General features: G+C 42.1%; 1 protein-coding gene across 3 annotated transcripts in view; it reads left to right on the plus strand.

The window, feature by feature from the left end:
* Nucleotides 1–22,211, plus strand: part of PARD3B (par-3 family cell polarity regulator beta) — a 608,177-nt gene that overhangs the window by 33,521 nt on the left and 552,445 nt on the right. For 2 of the 3 annotated variants that reach the window (XM_048869081.2, XM_048869083.2), the window contains exon 2: nucleotides 6,518–6,619. The exons of the other annotated variant lie outside the window; for it this stretch is intronic. In XM_048869081.2, the coding sequence (XP_048725038.1) occupies nucleotides 6,518–6,619 (102 nt within the window). The remainder of the gene's footprint in view (nucleotides 1–6,517; nucleotides 6,620–22,211) is intronic. 3 annotated transcript variants of the gene reach the window in all.

The following is a 22,211-nucleotide window of genomic DNA, read 5'->3' on the forward strand; positions in this document are numbered from 1 at the left end:
ATGAATACCCTGTAAAGTATTTTCCATCCTGATTTTACAGAGATGATTTTTACCTTTTTTTTTTTTTTTTTTAAATAAAATCCTTCTTTTAAGAACCTGACTGATTTTTCCATTGTTCCAAGATCCAGGGGTTTGGGTCTTTGATGATTTTTGTAACCAGTTGGTTAGGATATTATTCTCAAGCATCCCCAGGAAAGGGGGTGTGTAGGACTTGGGGGGATATTTTGGGGGAAGATGTCTCCAAGTGGTCTCTTTCCCTGTTCTTTGTTTAAAATGCTTGGTGCTGGCAGCATACTCTTCAAGTACCAGGTAAAGTTTGTACCTTGGGGCAGTTTCTAACCTAAGCTGGTAAGAATAAGCTTAGGGGGTCTTTCATGCAGGTCTTCACATCTGTACCCTAGAGTTCAGAGTGGGGAAGGAACCCTGACAGCTTCTAATTCTGGTTTACCAAGGAATTGGAGCCGCACTGCCTTGTACACCTGACAACAGAAGGTGTCAGCAATTAGCTTGTGTGCCTGCCCTTCACCTCCTTCTGAGTTTGCAAATAGTTAACTCCATTTCTGATATCAGCCAACATATATATCCACTCCCTGATCAAAGAAGTGTTCCCCATCTTCTCTGCAAACTTGGGCACCAAATATATTTTTGGTGGGTAATCACCAAACCTCCCTGCTTGCGTATGAATGTAGTCACCTCTGAATTCACACATACTATGGCTTGCTCAACTTGTAAAGGCCTGCCAGGTCCCTCACATATCTGCTACAGCATTTCACTCCTGTTTACAATTACCTCTGGGAAAAGGTCTCGTATCTACACCTACCCTAAATCTCTTTGCTCTAATGATTAAGGCTATGGTTCTCCCATTCTTGAGGCTGTTGGGTGGATTCCAGTCTGCCCTCCGGGGGTCCTCTGGTTATTTCCACTTGACGCCTTCTTCAGCCGATGGACACTGGATTCTTAGGCTGGCGCCTCCCTTATCATTCAGTTGTTATTCGCACCAAGCATCCATCCACATACATCCTCTATCTCTATTTTAATCACAATTGTTAACAAAGCGAGATGAATACAACAAAAGGGCGGGGAGTCTCTGGGTGCTGTTTCTGTTGTTACAGAGTATTGCTTTGAGTCTCTCTCTGTGTGAGTAGTTGTTGCTACAAAGAATTGCTTTGAGAACAGACTCTGTCTTAGAATGTACTAACACAATTAGCAGCTTGCAAGTTTCACACATAGAGGGAGAGAAACAGTACCAAAAAGCAAGAGACCTCTTAGTTTAAATTCCAGGGTATTACTAATTACGGGGAATCAAACTCATTTGTGATTTTAATACAGAACTACTTTAATATGATCCAACAACATGTGGTCCAAGGTGGCCTGGGAGGTTAGCAGGGGGCCTGGCGCTGGCAGCAGTGTTGCTCGGCGACCGGAAACTGGAAAGAGGCGGGGTGGAGGCTTGGGGGAAGGGATGGAATAGGGTTGGGGGTGGAGCAGGAGAGGGCTGGGGTTGCTACTGCTGGCACCAGGCCCCCTGCTAACCTCCCAGGACATCCAGGACCCCGTGTCCCCCTGAAGCGTGGGGCTCCCCGAAGCGTAGTAAGCCTGAACAGTGGTGAAGCTGGGCCCACGTTCCTAAATATTGGTGGAGCACGGGCACCACGGGCTCATATAACTTCTTGCTTATGGAATCAAACTGTAAACCCTGTATATAATGGAAACCACTTCAAGACAGGTGGTGCTGCAGCACCCTCCACACCGTTAGTTCCAGCACCTATGATGTTAATGCAAACAAGGAATCTTTTAGTTTGTGCTTGCAGTGTTCACACGGGGGTTACAGTGCAGCAGTTTAGTACAAACCTCTTGGTCCAGACTGGAGGGCAGTGTAGACGAGTCATTACTGAACCCTTTTACAAAATCCAAAACTGTTTTCATGCAGGTGTACAATAATTTCAGATAGCTGCTTAATGGCTGCTGAGGAGGGGCATCTGCCGGTTCCATAGCATGTGCCTCTTCTTCCATGCCAACTCAGAATGACCTTACCACTGAGACCTAGTTGTGAACCTTCGGGGAACTGGCTTTCGGCCTGTGAGCCCAATAATGAAAAAGTTATTATTTTTTCTGCTAATGTTGTTTAGTTGCTCATCTTTTTATTTTCGTGTAAATCTTAACAATTCCTTATGCTCACACATGTGAATACGGAAGAGTCTGTTAAAGTTACTCTTGAATGTCTTTATTTATTTTTTTTTTTTATATCTTGTTTATGAGAATGAGAAGCTAAATTTTATATTGGCAGTGTTTTGTCTTAGGATGCTTGTGGGGAAAATTAAACTCTGCTGCATCAAACTTGTGCAGGATTTTGCTTTCTCTTACTTATGGCCACCCACACAAGCGTTCTGTTACTGGGTTCTTTTTGTGGTCCCAGGTTACAGAAAAGTTAAGACTTTATTGTGGCATGTGGGGGTGGCTTTTAGTTGTTGAGCTTTTTGGTCTTGTATTTTGGGCAGCATGTTGCATTCTTTAGGACCACACAGCTTTTCTTCCTAAAACATTGGCATCTTGGATTATAGAAGCTATAAAATGTCAAGTAGACACAAACCGTGAAAAACACAAATATTTTCACCAGCTGTTTTTTCTTTAAAAGCATCTTAAAACCATGTACAGCAGACTTACGAAATAGCATAAAATTTATAACTTGTTTTAATATAATTTGATATAAACACACTACCCCCAGAAATTTGTGTAATTTGAAAAGTGTAATATTTATATCAAAAGTCCCAGTTTTACTAGCTATGAATACATTTATGTGACCTTTAGAAGGTAGGGGATAACCTGCTAATGATGCAGATTGAGTCATATTTTATATGTTTATCATAAGGGTCAAGTTATTCTTTTTACAAGGTTTCTGTATTAAACAAATTGTTTTGTCCATGAGATCACATATTTGTTTGTGATGGATACGTTTCTGCTTTGACCTTTTTTTTAAATCTCAGAATCTGGTAGGCACATTGAAAATGCTCAAAACAGTTGAATTCTTGGCTTTAAAAAGTAATGTTTTGAGGTGTAATAGTGGTCTGAAATTCAGACTAAGGTAATTAATAGACTGAATTTCATCATTATGCAAAGACAAAACCAGTATTTATATTTTTTAGTAGATTTTTGTCATTCAAGTGTTTTGATATTTAAGATGAACAATTTTGGAGGGTGGTTTCAATGCAACACTGAAGGATGAAAACTCTGCCAAATTCCCAGAATATATAGGAGTTTTGCAAATAAAGATATTTTTACTGAATTATCAGCTTGTTAAGCCACCCTGCACCTTACAAACACCTAATCAAGGAAGAAGAAGACATAATATTGAGTATATGGCTAGTGGTCAACATGTGGGAGTCACTGGACTGAGAGAGAGGATACCTTGACCGTAGTGAGCATGCTAATGTATTGTATCATATTACCCTGCAACTGAAGATGGGAGATTGACTGACTGCACTAACCTGGAACTAAGATTGGGCCAAATATACGTGAAAATTGTAATGTTTTATAATTAAAAAGATATAGATTGAGGTTTAAGTACAGAAAAAAGGTGAAATGAATTTTTGCTCAGGCAATTGGATATTAACATATGTGAAAATTCTCTTTGAGAGCTGTACCAAATACTCAATTTCATTTAAAATGGCATGTGGTAGTAAAGATAATTAGCTATTGAGACTATATAATGGGAAGTAAACTTGCCTATTAAGTGTTCTTATGGAAACCCTTTTTACTGGTTTGTAAACTTCCTTTTATTAGTATAAAATTAGCTCAGTGTACAACTTGTAGGTAAAGAGAAGATAGACAAGGTTGCTAGGGAAAAATGACTTGTTTAAACGTTACCTATGGCAGGGTGGAATTGGCTGGCTTCCCAGTAGATGTTTGGGTTTTATCAGAGTTTCTGTGGAGGATTATTTGCTAAAGCTCTAAAGTAAGTGTGTGTGTGTGTGTGTGTGTGTGTGTGAGAGAGAGAGAGAGAGAGAGAGTCAGGGTTGGGACCTCTTTTCACTTTTATGACTGTTTGAAACTTACGGGTTTATTTTAACTCTTCTCCCCTTTTGGGCATTGGGTCATGTTGTACCCAGTTTATTTTTTGGCATGCAAATTTCAGACTAAATTGGGTCCCCATGTGCAAATTATATTGCAGTGATAATTTTGGTGTGACATCCTGTGTGCAGGATGGGTTTTGGGAATTGAGATGCTTGCTGCGTGAGAGAACACGGACTCACTTGGAAACTTCGCAGTGCAGACAAGGTGGTAGTATGTAATGGACGGATGCCCCACCCCCCTTCTGATTTTTTTTGAGGCACTTAGCACTTCTTGGCTTTGGTACAGATGATAAAAACAGGCCTAGTCCAAATTGGTCCATAATGTCCATATATAGTCAACCAACCTGTCATTAAGGCGTCTTGCTCATCTGCTGTAGGGTTTCTTCAGGTGGCCAGAATATGCAGGTTTTTATGAAAACTGTGACAAAATATCACTTTATATAAATATGGTGAGGGACAGTCTTAATTTTCAGGGTGTTATTTTGTTGCTAGTATCATAAGAGCACCCCAACCAAAATTGAGTTTTCATTGTGCTAGATTTTATACAAACTTATAGAGATGTTCCCTGCTTCAAAGAACTTAAAATCTAAATAGACATAATAGAGACAAGAGGGTGGGAGAAATGGTTACATTGCAGAAGAATCAGGATGGTGGGTGACAAACCTCTGGTTAGTTCAGTGCGTTTCTTTTTTCCCTCCTGTAGCTTTTGTCAGTTTTGTGATTTGTGTGTGTGTGTGTGTGCCGGGGGGGGGGGGGTAGATTTAAAGAGTATAGGAAATGGGATGGAGAGGGAAGGCTGAGGGGAAGAGTCAGGTTGGGCACATAGGTCCTGAGGGGGTGGGAGGAAGTTGGAGCAATCAGCTGATGACCAGAGTTGGGAAGTCAGGCCATGTCTACACTATAGGAACTAAACCACAACAGTTAGAGCACCGTAGCTATGCTGGCATAAGCCAGAAGGGGGTTTTACTTCAATGTAGGGATACTACCTCACTGAGCTATGGTAACTATGACAACAGAAGCATTCTTCTGTCCACTTATCTGCAGCTATACTGGGAGTTAGGTTGGTATTGCTACGACACTTGTGCATGCTTGCATTTCCCCCCACAATATTTCAAAATTTTCACTGTAGATCAGGCCTCGGTCTGACGTTACCAACATCCAAGAGGTTATAGAGGTACAAGGGAAGCCCTGGCTGGACTGCTTCTTTCTCAGCCTGTGATTTTGCTGTTTAGCACCTTATTGATAGACGGTAGCTCTCAGTGCTGGTTCCATCCTTAAAGGAGCTGCTTTTGCTTTTAACTTCCCCATGGATTTAAAATTGCCCAGTCTTCTAAGATGTGGATTTAATTATGAACTACTTTATTCAAATTCATTGGGGTAACTTAAGGGTAGAATGGCGTAATTTAACTAAGCAGGTTTGTCCTTTTTTTAGCTTGCTACAGAGAGGAGTTCCAGGCCCGCATTACGTCTGCCAACATTATTGTTGATTAACTCTGGTTCAGTGCTTAACCTCAGGAATGACACTTGAAATTCTTTAGTAAGCAATTCCAAACCTTCTTCCATTGAAGTTCATGGAATATCGGGGTTGGAAGGGACCTCAGGAGGTCATCTAGTCCAACCCCCTGCTCAAAGCAGGACCAATCACCAATTTTTGCCCCAGATCCCTAAATGGCACCCTCAAGGATTGAGCTCACAACCTTGGGTTTAGCAGGCCAATGCTCAAACCACTAAGCTATCCCTCCCCCCAAGTTGATAATTGTGCCATTGGCTTCAGGGGAAGCATTGTGTAGTGTTCTGTTAAAGATGTGGAGGGGAAGGTGCTGTCTTCAGAGGGCTGAAACTTGGTTCCTGTTGCACCATGTCAAATTACATGAGTAAGCTTGCTCATTCACAGACCTTGTCTTCTGAATTTTGCCTCAGTGAATCCTATTATTAGTCCTCTCTGAGGGAGAGTCTTTTGTAAACAGAAAATTCTTGGTGGATAGTGTAGGTGAGATGGGGTACAGTATGAGTGTGTGTTTTGCAAAACTATATAAATTTTCCCCAAGTTGTCAGACAGCACATTTTCTTTAAATTACAGTGGTTTACAGTGATATATCATGGTTTCTTTACATTTCTTTCTTGTAATGTATAAAATCTATCTAACCTCATTTACATTTGGTAAAGAATTAAAATGTACAGTAAATTAATGCAGATATACATATTGGACGTTATTCCACTGGTAGTAATCTGACATACAAATAGTGTGAATTTTTATCAGTAGATGTTTCTTTGAACTCTTCAACCAGAACTAGTCTGTGTATAATGGAATATTTAGTAAAGATGTTTACTAAAGGAGAGAGACGTAAAAATGGAATACAAAAATCTTATTGACTTGATAGAGCTAAAAAGCTGAAGTTTGGTTTGACAAAATACCTTTTTTTTTTTTTGTTGTTGTTGTTCCGCAGGACCCTGCTTACTGGGTGAACATTCACCACCTCGAGTACACAGATGGGGGGATCCTGGACCCAGATGATGTGCTGGCAGATGTTGTTGAGGACAAAGATAAGGTAGATTAAAAAGGGAGAGGTAGTGGTGGTGGTGGTTGCAGAGTTTGAATTACAATATTGTACTTGCGTTTCCTGTGTCCCTTCAATAACCATATGCCTGGTACTTGGGTACCAAGAGTGTGGTGCAGTATTCAGTAACCTTAAATCAAACACATCTGCCTAGACATGTTGCAGCTATGTTCTTCATTCAGCGCTACTGCAAAAGGAAAATGTATGATCAAAACAGCTGATATATTCACATAAGATTAGTATTTGAGTTACAATTTAATCCTTTAATTCAGGATGTTTTATGGTTCTCTTGTAGTTTTATGAAACAAGGGTGGTTTTTGATGAGGAGAGGATGTGGAGTTGGATGGGATATTGAATTTTATGCCAGTAATATTTCTAACTTTTTAAAAATCTCTCTAGAGGAAAGTTTGAGAACCACTCATGATAGGTCATGGATTAATGTGAAGAACTGCAGCAATTCTGTCTTGTAAATCACATAGAATCAATTTGCTTCAGAACAGAACTGAAAGTCTGGGCAGGCCACACCCACTCCAGTTCACTCTAGTGTGTGTTTTTATATGTATTCCCAAAGACCATGGGTGTCCAGCTTGGGAATTCCTGACCCAAGGTATCCTATATGTACATAGAAATAGCTCACCTAAAAATACCTAGTATTGCTGCTTAATTACCCTGGCAGACTAGTGTAGTTTAAGTGAATTCATCAATAAATTACTTGCCGTATATAGTCTGAAGAGTGTAGTTCAGATCCGATTAACATTTCGTTATTGTATTTGAATTAAAATCTAAACCATAAGAGTATTGATGCCAAGAAAAAAATATTAAAGCAAAAAACTCTTTTCTGTTTACGTACTTGTGAAAATGTGAAATTTTTGTTTTCCTATCCTGCAGAAAAAACCTTTTCAATGTAGGACTCGTGTTCTCATAGGGTCATCTTTTCCCTGACATCAGAAGCACCAATAATAATGACAGATTGATTCATAGATTGCTAAGATAATTTATATCGTGTGTGTGTGTGTGTGTGTGTGAGAGAGAGAGAGTAGTGCTTATTGAAAGAAAACTGCTTGACGGTTACAGATGACTTGCTGCTTGAAATAATTCTGACTTCAAAACAGTAGGTTGCTTTGTAACACTACAAAACATACTTTAACATAGGAAGACTAGAACTACATAATTTTAAAGCTCAGTGTATACAGAGTGGCAGTAGCAAGGTCTTTCAAGTATTTCATGTCACATTAGCTGTATTTCACTAAATTAACAAATGCAAGAAAACAGTTCCCCTGTTGACATTTTGTTATAAAGTTGACATTTGTAATACATTAGATAATTTAGCAGTGGTCTCCCTTGAATTGTGCTTGTTGTGAGATCTAATGAGGTTGCCACTGAGATCATGATGGGCCATCTTACCATGAAACCTTGTTTTAAAACAAAACAAAACAACAATAGCTCACATTCAAAAGCGTTTCATTTTGATATAATGGTGGGAGTTTGGATAACTCAAGAAATGGTTTTGGAATTTAGACCCTTCGCCTTTGTCACTTTGTTCTTTCTGTATCTGTGGTAGAAATAAGATTCAGAACAGAAAATGTTTCAGGGTTTTTTAAGACACTTCAAAGAATGACAGGAGAATTATTGTATTATATGCTCAAATAATTGTTTCCAAGCATTTGCGTATCATACTTGTCCTGGTTTTATACTCACAAAATCCAAAGAACAATGCAGCATCTAAATCCTTCAGTTTGTCTTTGTGAATAATCATTGGAAACTTTATTTTTACATCTGATATTGCTCAGAAGCAACCAGCAGTGCTATTGAGCCCTGCTTCACAAAATTCCCAGGAACATTTTTGTATCAAAACAGGAACAACAACTGGATGATGGTGGCATACATAAATTGCCAAGGAAGGACACAGCAATAATCTGAAGCACAGGGCCACTGGAATCCTTTTATACTTAGAGAAACAGAACCTCTCTACCACAGCTTACATGGATGCCAGGCAAAACAAGAGTCAAGGTCAAATGGCTTAATTTTCAAATGCTACCAGCAGGGAAGTGGCAAGCTAAAATAGGACATGTTTGATCTTTTGTCTCTTTGTGGCTTTCTTGCTCATCTAGACTCATTTGTAACTTAAAACAGCAGGCTAGTATTTTGCTCTCAATTAATGGAATACATGAGCATAGAAGATGTCCATCTTCACTTTTTTTTTATATATGTGCTGGTATATACATTCTCTGAAATGACTTGGGAAAAAAAGACTAAAGTATGTGTAATTCTAATTACAGCATATTGACTTCAGACTAATATTCACTAGGCTCTTAAAGATGGAAACTGCAAAACCAGGAAGCATCCAGTTTTTCAAAAGCTAGCTTTTTATCAGTACCCCCTTATTCACCTTAAATGTCATAACATTTGAGTGTTACATGGATGCTCCTGTTAACTAACTATCCTATTTCAAAATCTCAGAGATTTCCTACAGTTGTAGCATACAAGGATTTGCGGGGTGGGGGTCTTTGTCACCTAGTACGTAGACTGAGGCCTGTCATAGATTCAGTTTCTTATGTGAGGCCTAAGGGATTAAACCTCAGTTCTTCATTGAGTAATGGTTCCTTTTGTATCCCACTGTGGGTTTATGCATGTGCCCAGAGCAAGAGAATTTGAAAGTAGAGTTTGTTGGTCTGCGCCTTTGCCCTGGCTCTCCTCATATTTTTGGCTGGAGGGATAAAGGGCAGGGTGAACTGACAATTTCTCCAGTTACTTCTCACTGCTGCATGTTCTAGGTTGGAACCTACAGTGTCGGTAGCTTTGTCTTCATCCTACAAGATAAGGTTTAGATTTTGCTTTGTAAATAGTTTTAACAGCTTATGTAGTTTAGTGCAGGGATAGGCAACCTATGGCATGCGTGCCAAAGGCGGCATACGAGCCGATTTTCAGTGGCACTCACACTGCCCGAGTCCTGGCCACTGGTCTGGGGGGCTCTATATTTTAATTTAATTTTAAATGAAGCTGCTTAAACATTTTAAAAACCTTATTTACTTTTACTTACAACAATAGTTTAGTTATATATTATAGACTTGTAGAAAGAGACCTTCTAAAAATGTTAATGTATTACTGGCACACAAAACCTTAAATTAGAGTGAATAAATGAAGACTCGGCACACCACTTCTGAAAGGTTGCTGACCCCTGGTTTAGCGTTTGGATTGTCTCTTTGGGAGACACCCTCCACCCATCCCCTTGTATCACGTTCAGGTAACTGACTATGCCCAGGACTCCAGGCTTCAAACTCTGTGCTTCTTGCCCACAATCCTTAGTCAGCGATGACCACCAGTGCTGCCTGTACTGGCTTGGGGAAGCCCACATGGCGATGAGGTGCAGTATCTGCTGATCATTCTCCAGCTGTACCTGAAAAGAGTGGGAACTTTATCTCTGGAAACACCTCATGGAAAAGGCCATGAAGCCTCAATCAGACCCAGGCCAGGGAACCCTCCCTCTACATCTGCCTGATTCAGCAGGGAGAATGCCTCTTGCTGCAAAGTTGAACTCTAGTGTGGGAGTGTCTACTCTCACAGGCCCACCAGTAGAATTTTTGTTTTCTCACCTGCTCCCAACTCTACTACTGGTTCAGGCCACTTTTGAAAGGGCTGGACAGCAACATCCCCAGTCTACTCCTATGGATAAGGAGGGCAAATGTCTGGACCTGTTGGGGAGAAAGTTTTGTCATTTAGCCTCCAGTTCAGGGTAGCCAATTACCAGGCACTATCGCTAAATACAACTTCCTGAACTATGCCAAGTTTGCTAAGATTACTGACCGGCATCTGCAACAGGACACAGCTCCTTTCTAAGCTCTGATAGATCAAGGCAGAGGGATAACCAAGACCATGCTCCAGTCTGCAGTTGACAACTCTGTTACCTCCTCTAGAGCTATGGTTACTGCTGTTATGTGCACGGAGTCATGGCTCCATGCATCAGGGTTCCCTAGGGAGACCCAGAATACCATTGAGGTCCTCTCCTCTGGTGAATTGCAACAATTCAGCCAAAAGATGGATGAGTCCGTCATACCCTAAAGGGGACCAATTGATCCTACTTCCAAATTTTCCAACTCTGGGTGTATAGTGCGCATGCATGTAGCCCACAGTGGAATACAAATAGGGACTACACATCTCGAAGAATCATCAGTTGCAGATCAGTAACTTCCTCTTATCTAAAGGTTCAATTTTTCTACCCTCTGGTTTATTATTCAAGATTTTTTTGTACTCTTCCCACATCTTTTTTTCAGAGCTATTACATAGTTAAGACTTCCAGTGGGACTCCTGCACTTCATCCTAATTCTGCAGATCTTCAAAATACCTCTGTAATCTTCAAGAGGGTGCTTTGTCATATTTTTGTTCCCTTCCCTTCCTTATAGAAATGATGTCACAAGGGGAGAGTGTTGGGAGTTCTGTCTGTTAAGGAAGCGTATATTGAGTTTTTCTTTGGGAAGTTTGTTCCAGGTTCTAACTGGTACACAACCAACATACAGTTTCACACTTTGGATTTGGAATCAGCTTGTGATGTCTTTCTACACTTGAGGGGAGAGAATTGGATATCTTCTTGTTTGTTCATGGGGATCTTAAATGCTTGAAGGGCTCAGTCTCTCTGAATGGACTAATTCATATATATCAAGCATGTGGAACATCTAGTAAGGCTTATGGATACATCAAAGTGCATTTCAGAAGGTGCTCCTCAGAGGCTTGGGCTGTGAAATCTAGAGCTTCGTACAAGGAGACTTGCCATTTGACAACTGGAAGTTTGCAATAACTTCACCAAATAGTACAGTAATGACATTCTATCCTTGGGTTATGCAGCATTTGGCCATTCCATCTTCCCTCAATTTAAATTAAGGAAGGAAGGAAATTAGCATTAATTCTAATTTCCATTTTTATATTTCCTATGGGGTTTTGTGGCTTAGGTTGTGAAGTTTTTTCCCTTTCTAGGAATTGTTTGGAAGCTACTTCCTATCTGTAATATCCAGACAAATGTACAAGAGGGAGAAAACTAGTTCCCTGGACTGTACTTTCTCAAAATGAAGGGCATTCATTGATCTGGGAAGACTTTCTCTGTAAAGTAAAAGCTGCGAACCAGCAGAGCGGTTAACAGAGGGAGTTTGCCTGGGAGCTCGCCTGGGGAGAGCCTGCTGAGGCTTACATCTGGCCAGCTTCTCTGAGTAGTTACTACAACTCCTGAGTGAGCTTGTAGAAGGAAGGTAATATGGAATGGGTGGTGTTCAGCTGTTGTGACCTGCACTGGATTTGCCAGGTTTGTCTTTCTTCCAGAGGACAGAAGTGACTTTGTCTGTACAAAGTGCAAGCTAGTCTCCATATTGGAAGAGAAGGTTCAAGGTCTGGAGCAACAGGTATTGACCCTGCGTTGCATAAGAGAAACTGAAGATTTCCTGGACAGATGTCAGGATATGCTTCTACGGGCACAATGTTCTGAAGATGCAGAGCAGGCTGTGCAGCGGGGACAGGAGGACGGTGAAGAAATTTGGCAGCATGTGACCTCCAGAAGAACAAAGGGGAGCGTCCATATACCAGCAATGTAGATACGGGTAAGTAACTGTTTTCATGTTCTCTCCACAGGTACTAATGCGGAGAGTGGACTCGATGATCCATCTGAGGGAAGGGAACAGAAGGAGACTCCGCCGATTGGAAGGCATGAGATGCACTGTCCCTAGGGTTGAGGGTTCCACAACCACCGCTCCCAAGAGAAGGAGGCGGGTGGTGGTGGTCAGGGACTCTCTCCTCAGGGGGACTGAGTCATCTATCTGCCACCCCAACCGGGAAAACGGAGAAGTCTGCTGCTTGCCAGGAGCTAGGAGTCACGATGTGACGGAGAGACTGCCGAGACTCATCAAGCCCTCGGATCGCTACCCCTTCCTGCTTCTCCACGTGGGCACCAATGATGCTGCCAAGAATGACCTTGAGCAGATCACTGTGGACTACGAGGCTCTGGGAAGAAGGATAAAGGAGTTTGAGGCGCAAGTGGCCTTCCCGTGGTAGGAAAAGGCCTGGGTAGAGACCATCGAATCGTGGAAGTTAACGAATGGCTACGCAGGTGGTGTCGGAGAGAAGGCTTTGGATTCTTTGATCATGGGATGGTGTTCCAAGAAGGAGGAGTGCTAAGCAGAGATGGGCTCCACCTAACGAAGAGCGGGAAGAGCATCTTCGCAAGCAGGCTGGCTAACCTAGTGAGGAGGGCTTTAAACTAGGTTCACTGGGGGTAGGAGACCAAAGCCCTCAGGTAAGTGGGGAAGTGGGATAGCGGGAGGAATCAGGAGTGCGCAAGAGGGCAGGGCTCCTGCCTCCTACTGAGAAAGAGGGACGATCAGCGAGTTATCTCAAGTGCCTATACAGAAATGCAAGAAGCCTGGGAAACAAGCAGGGAGAACTGGAAGTCCTGGCACAGTCAAGGAATTATGATGTGATTGGAATAACAGAGACTTGGTGGGATAACTCACATGACTGGAGTACTGTCATGGATGGATATAAACTGTTCAGGAATGACAGGCAGGGCAGAGAAGGTGGGGGAGTTGCACTGTATGTAAGGGAGCAGTATGACTGCTCAGAGCTCCGGTATGAAACTGCAGAAAAACCTGAGTCTCTGGATTAAGTTTAGAAGTGTGAGCAACAAGGGTGATGTCGTGGTGGGAGTCTGCTATAGACCCCCGGACCAGGGGGATGAGGTGGACGAGGCTTTCTTCTGGAAACTCACGGAAGTTACTAGATTGCAGGCCCTGGTTCCCATGGGAGACTTCAATCACTCTGATATCTGCTGGGAGAGCAATACAGCGGTGCACAGACAATCCAGGAAGTTTTTGGAAAGTGTAGGAGACAATTTCTGTAGTGTAGGAGACAAGTGCTGGAGGAACCAACTAGGGGCAGAGCTCTTCTTGACCTGCTCATCACAAACCAGGAAGAATTAGTAGGGGGAAGCAAAAGTGGATGGGAACCTGGGAGGCAGTGACCATGAGATGGTCGAGTTCAGGATCCTGACACAGGGAAGAAAGGCGAGCAGCAGAATACGGACCCTGGACTTCAGAAAAGCAGACTTTGACTCCCTCAGGGAACTGATGGGCAGGATCCCCTGGGAGAATAACATGAGGGGGAAAGGTGTCCAGGAGAGCTGGCTGTATTTTAAAGAATCTTTATTGAGGTTACAGGGACAACCATCCCGATGTGTAGAAAGAATAGTAAATATGGCAGGCGACCAGCTTGGCTTAACAATGAAATCTTTGCTGATCTTGAATGCAAAAAAGAAACTTACAAGAAATGGAAGATTGGACAAATGACCAGGGAAGAGTATAAAAATATTGCTCGGGGATGCAGGAATGAAATCAGGAAGGCCAAATCCCACCTGGAGTTGCAGCTAGCAAGAGATGTTAAGAGTAACAAGAAGGGTTTCTTCAGGTACGTTAGCAACAAGAAGAAAGTCAAGGAAAGTGTGGGCCCCTTACTGAATGAGGGAGGCAACCTAGTGACAGAGGATGTGGAAAAAGCTAATGTACTCAATGCTTTTTTTGCCTCTGTCTTCACGAACAAGGTCAGCTCCCAGACTACTGCACTGGGCAGCACAGCATGGGGAGGAGGTGACCAGCCCTCTGTGGAGAAAGAAGTGGTTCGGGACTATTTAGAAAAGCTGGACGAGCACAAGTCCATGGGGCCGGATGCGCTGCATCCGAGAGTGCTAAAGGAGTTGGCGGATGTGATCGCAGAGCCATTGGCCATTATCTTTGAAAACTCATGGCGATCCGGGGAAGTCCTGGACGACTGGAAAAAGGCTAATGTAGTGCCCATCTTTAAAAAAGAGAAGAAGGATCCTGGGAACTACAGGTCAGTCAGCCTCACCTCAGTCCCTGGAAAAATCATGGAACAGGTCCTCAAGGAATCAATTCTGAAGCACTTAGAGGAGAGGAAAGTGATCAGGAACAGTCAGCATGGATTCACCAAGGGCAAGTCATGCTTGACTAATCTAATTGCCTTCTATGACGAGATAACTGGCTCTGTGGATGAGGGGAAAGCGGTGGACATGTTATGTTGTTCCTTGACTTTAGCAAAGCTTTTGACACAGTCTCCCACAGTATTCTTGCCAGCAAGTTAAAGTAGTATGGGCTGGATGAATGGACTATAAGGTGGATAGCAAGTTGGCTAGATTGTTGGGCTCAGCGGGTAGTGATCAATGGCTCCATGTCTAGTTGGCAGCCGGTATCAAGAGGAGGCCCCAAGGGTCGGTCCTGGGGCCGGTTTTGTTCAATATCTTCATAAATGATCTGGAGGATGGTGTGGATTGTACCCTCAGCAAGTTTTCAGATGACACTAAACTGGGAGGAGAGGTAGATACGCTGGAGGATAGGGACAGGATACAGAGGGACCTACACAAATTGGAGGACTGGACCAAAAGAAATCTGATGAGGTTCAACAAGGACAAGTGCAGAGTCCTGCACTTAGGACGGAAGAATCCAAAGCACCACTACAGAGTAGGGACCAAATGGCTAGGCAGCAGTTCTGCAGAAAAGGACCTAGGGGTTACAGTGGACGAGAAGCTGGATATGAGTCAACAGGGTGCTGTTGTTGCCAAGAAGGCCAATGGCATTTTGGGATGTATAAGTAGGGGGATAGCGAGCAGATCGAGGGACGTGATCGTTCCCCTCTATTCGACATTGGTGAGGCCTCATCTGGAGTACTGTGTCCAGTTTTGGGCCCCACACTACAAGAAGGATGTGGAAAAATTGGAAAGAGTCCAGTGGAGGGCAACAAAAATGATTAGGGGTCTGGAACGCATGACTTATGAGGAGAGGCTGAGGGAACTGGGATTGTTTTGTCTGCGGAAGAGAAGAATGAGGGGAGATTTGATAGCTGCTTTCAACTACCTGAAAGGGGGTTCCAAAGAAGATGGATCTGGACTGTTCTCAGTGGTAGCAGATGACAGAACAAGGAGTAATGATCTCAAGTTGCAGTGGGGGAGGTTTAGATTGGACAGTAGGAAAAACTTTTTCACTAGGAGGGTGGTGAAACACTGGAATGTGTTACCTAGGGAGGTGGTGGAATCTCCTTCCTTAGATATTTTTAAGGTCAGGATTGACAAAGCCCTGGCTGGGATGATTTAATTGGGGATTGGTCCTGCTTTGAGCAGGGGGTTGGACTAGATGACCTCCTGAGGTCCCTTCCAACTCTGATATTCTATGAATTGTTAGTTTATTAAGTTTTCTAGTAGTTGATGTAATTTCAACTTTGGACGTCATGTTTTGGGATCAGGGTGCAGTGCTTCAGAAGTTCAGCAAGTGAAGATCTGAACGGTGGCAGGAAGAGTGAAGGAATATGGAGCAAGTGGCACTGATTTGTGGTTGCATGAGCAAGTCTCCTTCTTGAGTAATATCTAGGGCAGGGAATGTCCTCAATGATAGAAAATCAGAAATATTTATCTGAGAAAAGTATGTAAGGAAACTCTCTCTCCAATGAGAAGTTCAGATATAGCCACCACCACAGAGATTTCCTAATACAAGATGCAATATCTGTACTAAAGGATGAAATAATAATCAGTAGAGGGAAAGCTGGTGTGAATTAAGTACAGTGTTCCTGTGTATGTAAGACAACCATGGTGGTGAAATGTATACAAAATATAAGGTGGCTTCTATGCTGGAGGAGAATATGGAGGGCTTGAATGGTAATTGAAGTCTTGCAAACAAACCAGAGAGAGACCAAAGGGAACAATTATCACGAGAGACAAAGCAGATTGAGACCTTCAAAAGGGAGAATATGTGGGGGAAAAAATGAAGGCATGTTGAATCAAGAAAACAATCAAGAAAACCAGCATGTTACATGTTGGAAGAGCAGGGGGAAAATGTGTGTGCAGCTAATTAATCTTCATATCTATAGTAGGAGTGCTGACTTTAACAGAATTGTGGCTTGGCAGAGAGTCCAAGTGAGTTCAGTAGCCCAACCAATGATCAAAAATGCAATAAAAGGCAACCATCAGAAAGAAAGGGAAAACTGTCCTAATTGGTGACGCTGTGTAGAGGAATGTGACCTGTGACAAAGGAAAACGGCTGGCATGTGTTTCCGCCCCTCCCTCCTGGATGCTGCCACAAAAGGTGATCAGGGTGCTGGTTGTGCAGCAGAATGATGGGCAGGGTGAGGGTGGGGACACTACTGGTAAATTAGGCTAGACTATAAATTTATTTATTGTACTACTGTAGCTCCAAGGAGCTCCACTCATGGGCCAGGACCCCATTGTGCTAGACAGTAGACAGTTGCTAGACAGTAGCACAATGGGGTCCTGGCCTATGAGTGGAGCTCCTTGGAGCTACAGTAGTACAATAAATAAGCAGAGAACAACTTCAGGGCTCTTTAGGATAAAAAAAACAAAACAAAAAAAAAACAACACAAAACCCAAGGATTGATGCATGTGATTTTTGCTGACAACTCTCTGGTGAGAGGTGTGAATAAAAAAAAAGACTGATACTAGAGACCAGTTTATGGGATCTGTTAATGACCAAAAAAAGTTTCCTCTTTATAATTGTGTAGTCATTTTTCACCCACTACACTTGTCTTTTTTATTTATGTATTTATTTTGAGGTAGGGAATGAGAAATTATTTGTCTGGATGAGCTTAATGATCAACTAACAAATGGTGTTTGACTTATTTGAGCTGTGAGGAATGGTAGGAGCAACATCCTTTTGTGATAAACTTAACATAGCCCTTCTCTCAGTATCAACTCACTGGTAGAACTGCTGCCTTTGGATCCCAGGTTCCCAGCCATAATTGTGATTTGCGGTAATAGGCAGTACATGTATGCAGGCATGTCCCAGAACTTTTGGTTTGTCTAATTCAGTTTTAGTGTCTGGCAATTACTAGTGTCATAGCTGGCTATCTAATGTGTTTCTGAGAGGATAAATCACTTTTTTTAATTGGATAAGAAACATAGTTCTAAAATGTTCTTGAAGTCTGTCTTGCGCTATGTGGTATTCGTTTTTTATTTGTTCACCGCTCTTCCTAAGATTCATAGGTCTTTAGGGTCAGAAGGGACCATTAGATCTAGTCTGACCTCCTGTATAACAGAGGCCAAAAAATTTCACCCAGTTACTACTTTACTGAGCTTGATAATTAAGTGCTTGTATAGGAGAGAAAATGTATTTTAGTTCAAAAACGAAGACCTAAATGTAGGTTATACATGTAAATTCAGATCAAATAATTTCTGTCTACAAGCAAAATCATGTATTCAGGTAATAATTTTATAAAAAGGAAAATTTGCTATATTGCATGGAGTAATGCCAGGGTTTTCCATGCTGAAGAGCACAGAGTGATTTTAATATAGCTATTAAATGGAAAGTGGTTTACAAAGTTAAAACTCTAGTTGCAAAGAAAAGGCTTCTCTATCCCAGTGCACCAACAATGAATGTTTACCAAAAAAGCGTACTCTGTGTACCTCTAATGGGATTCATATGGACGTGCTTACAGACAAGGAGACTGCTTAGCATGGATTCATTTGCTTTCTGACACGATTCTTTACTTACTGCAGAATATTTTTAGGCTGTTTAAAACTCATTTAATTAGAATCTAGGGAGACATAGCACTGGAATCCGAAAATGAATGTTTACATGTATTAAGCATGTAGACAGATTTTTTTTTGTGAGCAAGTTCTATTGTGGTATGTTAAATAATCAAAGCAAAGGAAGCTCTGTTTTCATAGTATCCTCTGAAAAAAAGGAAAATCGGCTTTTAACCAATTTAAAAGATGCCTAAAAGTCCCGATACAGGAGCTCTTCAACGTACAACAATCATTTGGTTAACAAGTCATATTTCACATTTTTCAAACTTAATATAAGGGAGAATTATTGTGGGTTTTTAAAAGTGTAGAATAAAATTTTTAAAAAAGCAAGCACTAAAAATTAACCCTTTTTAAAACTTGGAAAAAAAATTTCAGCCACTTCTAATGTGAAAGTAGAAGATATTGCTGAACTTCAAGATTCAGACAGGGTTTTTTGGGGGGCATGCTCGTACATTATAATTCTTGTTTCATTTTTTTTTTTTAAACTAGAAGTTGCTAACAAATACAAGCTCTTATTTCCCAAGGTTGGAAATTTTACTTACTAAGCGATAGCACTTTCTTTCAAATGTTAAGTGCTTGACAGCCTTCTGGAACTGCCAGGAGTTTGGGTTCAGTGTCCCCTCCTCCTCCATGAACTACCAAGGGATCTGGGATAGGGCCCAGAGATTGAGGAGACTCAGCTGCCTTTGGCAGCTAACAGAGAAAGGTAGAGGGAGGGGTATGGATTTGGGAAAATAGGAACATAGAGGGGGGGCTAAGTGAAGTCTGGAGCTGGGCTCTGGCCTGTGAGTAGACCCATCAAGTCAGGAGCCTATCCTAGCTGCTCCTTGAAAAATTGCTGTCCCAGTAAAGAGAGCTTTAATACTCTTTTCAAACTTTCTGTGGGGAGCATCCTTTTATGGGAGCTGGGATGCTGTTCCTCTTGGTTTGGGTTCAGGTTTCTCTGTCCCCACCTGTTGCCAAGTAATTTACTCCTAATGCAGCCTTTGCTTTACACAGCTCAGTCCCTCTCCAGCTACCTAGTGGCTGTCTAAGGAGCTCCTGGTGAAATGGATCACTTAATGATGGTAGCATTGCTTTCCTAGTGGGTGCTTCAGGAGCTGGCCTCCCCAGTCTTTTTTTGGAGGACCTTTTCAGCCTGCTGTTTGGGACCATCACCATTCGCTGTGATGCAGGAGAGACTAGAATAGACATGCACATTCCCTTTCCCTGATTAGGTGTTGGGCAGGTGGTTGTTCCGGTGAGGAAGATGCTGAGACAGAGACCTTAAGAAAGGCACAGTCAATGAGGATGACAGGAAGACCCCAATATTTACTTAGGTTGATCTTTTAAGTCTACACTTGTAGAGCCCTTACAGGTGGAGGGGAAGGTCTGCTTCTTACAGGACTGAGGGGTTGAGTTGTAAGAATTACAAGGTGCAATTATATTTCCTCCAGAAGGTATTCTACAAGTAGAATAGGCCCCATTCTTTCACTCTGGCCTTGTGCATGAGTCCCAGTCAGGATGGGACCTTCCCACAAGGGAAAGGGTATTGTGGTCTCGTCTCGGTTCCTTGATTCCTATCTTCCCTCCTGTGTCTTCCAAGAGGGAAATCTCTCCTCCCACACGCCCAGTGGGAGAGCAAGCCAGAGGTAGGGTTGCCAACTTTCTAATCCCACAAAACCCGCCCCTTCCCTGGGGTCCTGCCCCCCTGCTCGCTACATTCCCCCTTCCTTGGTGACTCGCTCTCCCCCACCCTCACTCACTTTCACTGGGCTGGGTCAGGGGATTGGGGTGCGGGAGGGGGTGAGGGCTCTGGGGTTGGGCCAGAAATAAGGGGTTCAGGATGTGGGAGGGGGCTGCAGGTTGGGGCAAGGGGTTGGGGTGTGGGAGAGAGTGAGGGCTCTAGGGTGGGGCCAAGTATGAGGGGTTTGGGGTTCAGGTGGGAGCTCTAGGCTGGAGGGTGGAGCAGAGGGGTTCAGGGTGTGGGAGGGAGCTATGGGTTGGGGCAGAGGGGTGAGGTGTGCAGGCTCTGGGGTGGGGCCGGGGATGATGGGTTTGGGGTGCAGGAGGGGGCTCGGGGTTGGGGGGGGCTCAAGCTGGGGCAGGGGTTTGGGGCTCGGGGTTGGGGCACAGGCTTATCTCTTGCAGGCTCCCGGTCAGTAGCGTGGGGGGGGGGGGAGGGCGCAAGGCGCAATGTAAGATGGAAATTAATTTTTGACAACTATTAGGTTATTCACATTGGAAGCGATAACTTGAACTACTCAGATACATTGCAAGACCCTAAATTAACCAGATGCACATGTGGATGGCTCAATGAAACATTTTCTCAATGTGAATTTTTCTGTTCTCAGTGTCTGTACGATGAATTTGTTTAAAAGCTATTGGAATCTCAAGCTAGTTTATATAGTATCTGATGGGGTTTTGTGTGACTGTTTTAATGGTAAGGTCTTTCTGGTTTTGAATTGTACATAACTTTAATAGACCATAACAAAGGTTTTTATTTTGTCTTTGGAAATATTCTGATACCTCTATCACATGCTAATTTTGCAAAATCTCACTTAAGTCACTGGTTTTCTCCTTTTACTTGTGGGGAAATAGCTTAAAAATAACTTAGTTTCTTTATTGAGGGCCACATTCAAGGGTAGAAAATTTGTCTGCAGTAAAAACATGGGGGAAAATGCGTTTTTTTCCCCATAGGGCTGTGTATATTTTGACTGTGTAGACATTTGCATGTACTGTCCAGATTTCCATCACGTTTTAAAAAAATGTAAATCTGTGTAAATACTGAAGATACAATCCTGCTCCCATTTATCTCAATTGCAAAACTCATATTAACTTAAATGGAAATAGGAATGGGTATTTAATGTCCATAATATGTCATCATTCTATTTGGAATTTTGAAGTTACGTTATTTGTTAACATTGCAGGAATAAGAATAAGGAACACAAGAGCCTATCTTCATGATGTTCTGTTTTTGTAAATTTAGAATTGCCTAAATGCTTGCAGCTTTTAAAAATGGCCCCGCGCACACACTTAAATCTAGGAACAAACATTTAATTCCCCCTATGAACTGTCTCCGATTTTAATAGGGTTTTTCTTTGAGGGTTATTTTTTGTTGAATACTTGAACATTTAATTATTCACTTTATTTAGAAGTCTAAAGTTCCAAAGCTGGAACAAAGGGCTGCACCAGAAAAATGAGCATTCATCTGATGGCTCCACAAAGTGATCATTTCCATGAGCAACTGGCACTCAAGATGCAGTGACGAGTTTTTAAAATGCAAATGACTGTCATGCACAAATTTATTTTTTATTTTTTTTTTAGTTGCAGTTTCCACCTTTTAAATGTTTTTAACTTCCTGTTAAACCTGTTTAATCTTATGAAGATATCCCCCCTCCCCCTGGTGTCTGAATGTTATTTACAGTGTTTCTGTTGTATACATGGCTTGGTTTTCCTCTGTGTGGGTAGAGTGTGTAATTTAAAATGAAAAATTACATTAGGGTTTCCTGATGAGAAAATATAAATATAATCTCAATTTATACACTTACAAGTGATGATTTTGCAGTCACTGAAAATTTAAAATTGGCATCTCCTTATTCAGTAGATCTGGTTTCTGTGTTTGTTTAAAACCATGTCGTCATGCCTCAAAGAGAGGTTTTTTAATCCTCCCCGTCATCTCCCGTTTTCATTGCAGTCTCATGCAATTGAGAGAGTGAGCAAAATCACGGTCTGTCTTGTATACGAGCAGAATTGGTTTTTAATTTTCAGGTATGACCAAATTAGAATGGTTAAGAGTGCACAGGTGAAACTGGTGGACAGAATTTGGGTTGTAGTTATTACTACTGATAATGCACAAGTCAGAAAGAACCTGGCTTGACTTGAAGATTCCAAGGTGGGCTTGCAGGCTGGTAGTTAGAAAAATTATCTTGTAAACTAAGCATATTTCAACTTAAAGTTTTAACGTAATTAATATAGATCCCCCAGTACTATTTTTTGTCTGTTTCAGAGCAGAATTGCACTTTG

Source organism: Caretta caretta, chromosome 11 (genome assembly GCF_965140235.1).
Source record: "Caretta caretta isolate rCarCar2 chromosome 11, rCarCar1.hap1, whole genome shotgun sequence".
Lineage (NCBI taxonomy): Eukaryota > Metazoa > Chordata > Testudines > Cheloniidae > Caretta > Caretta caretta.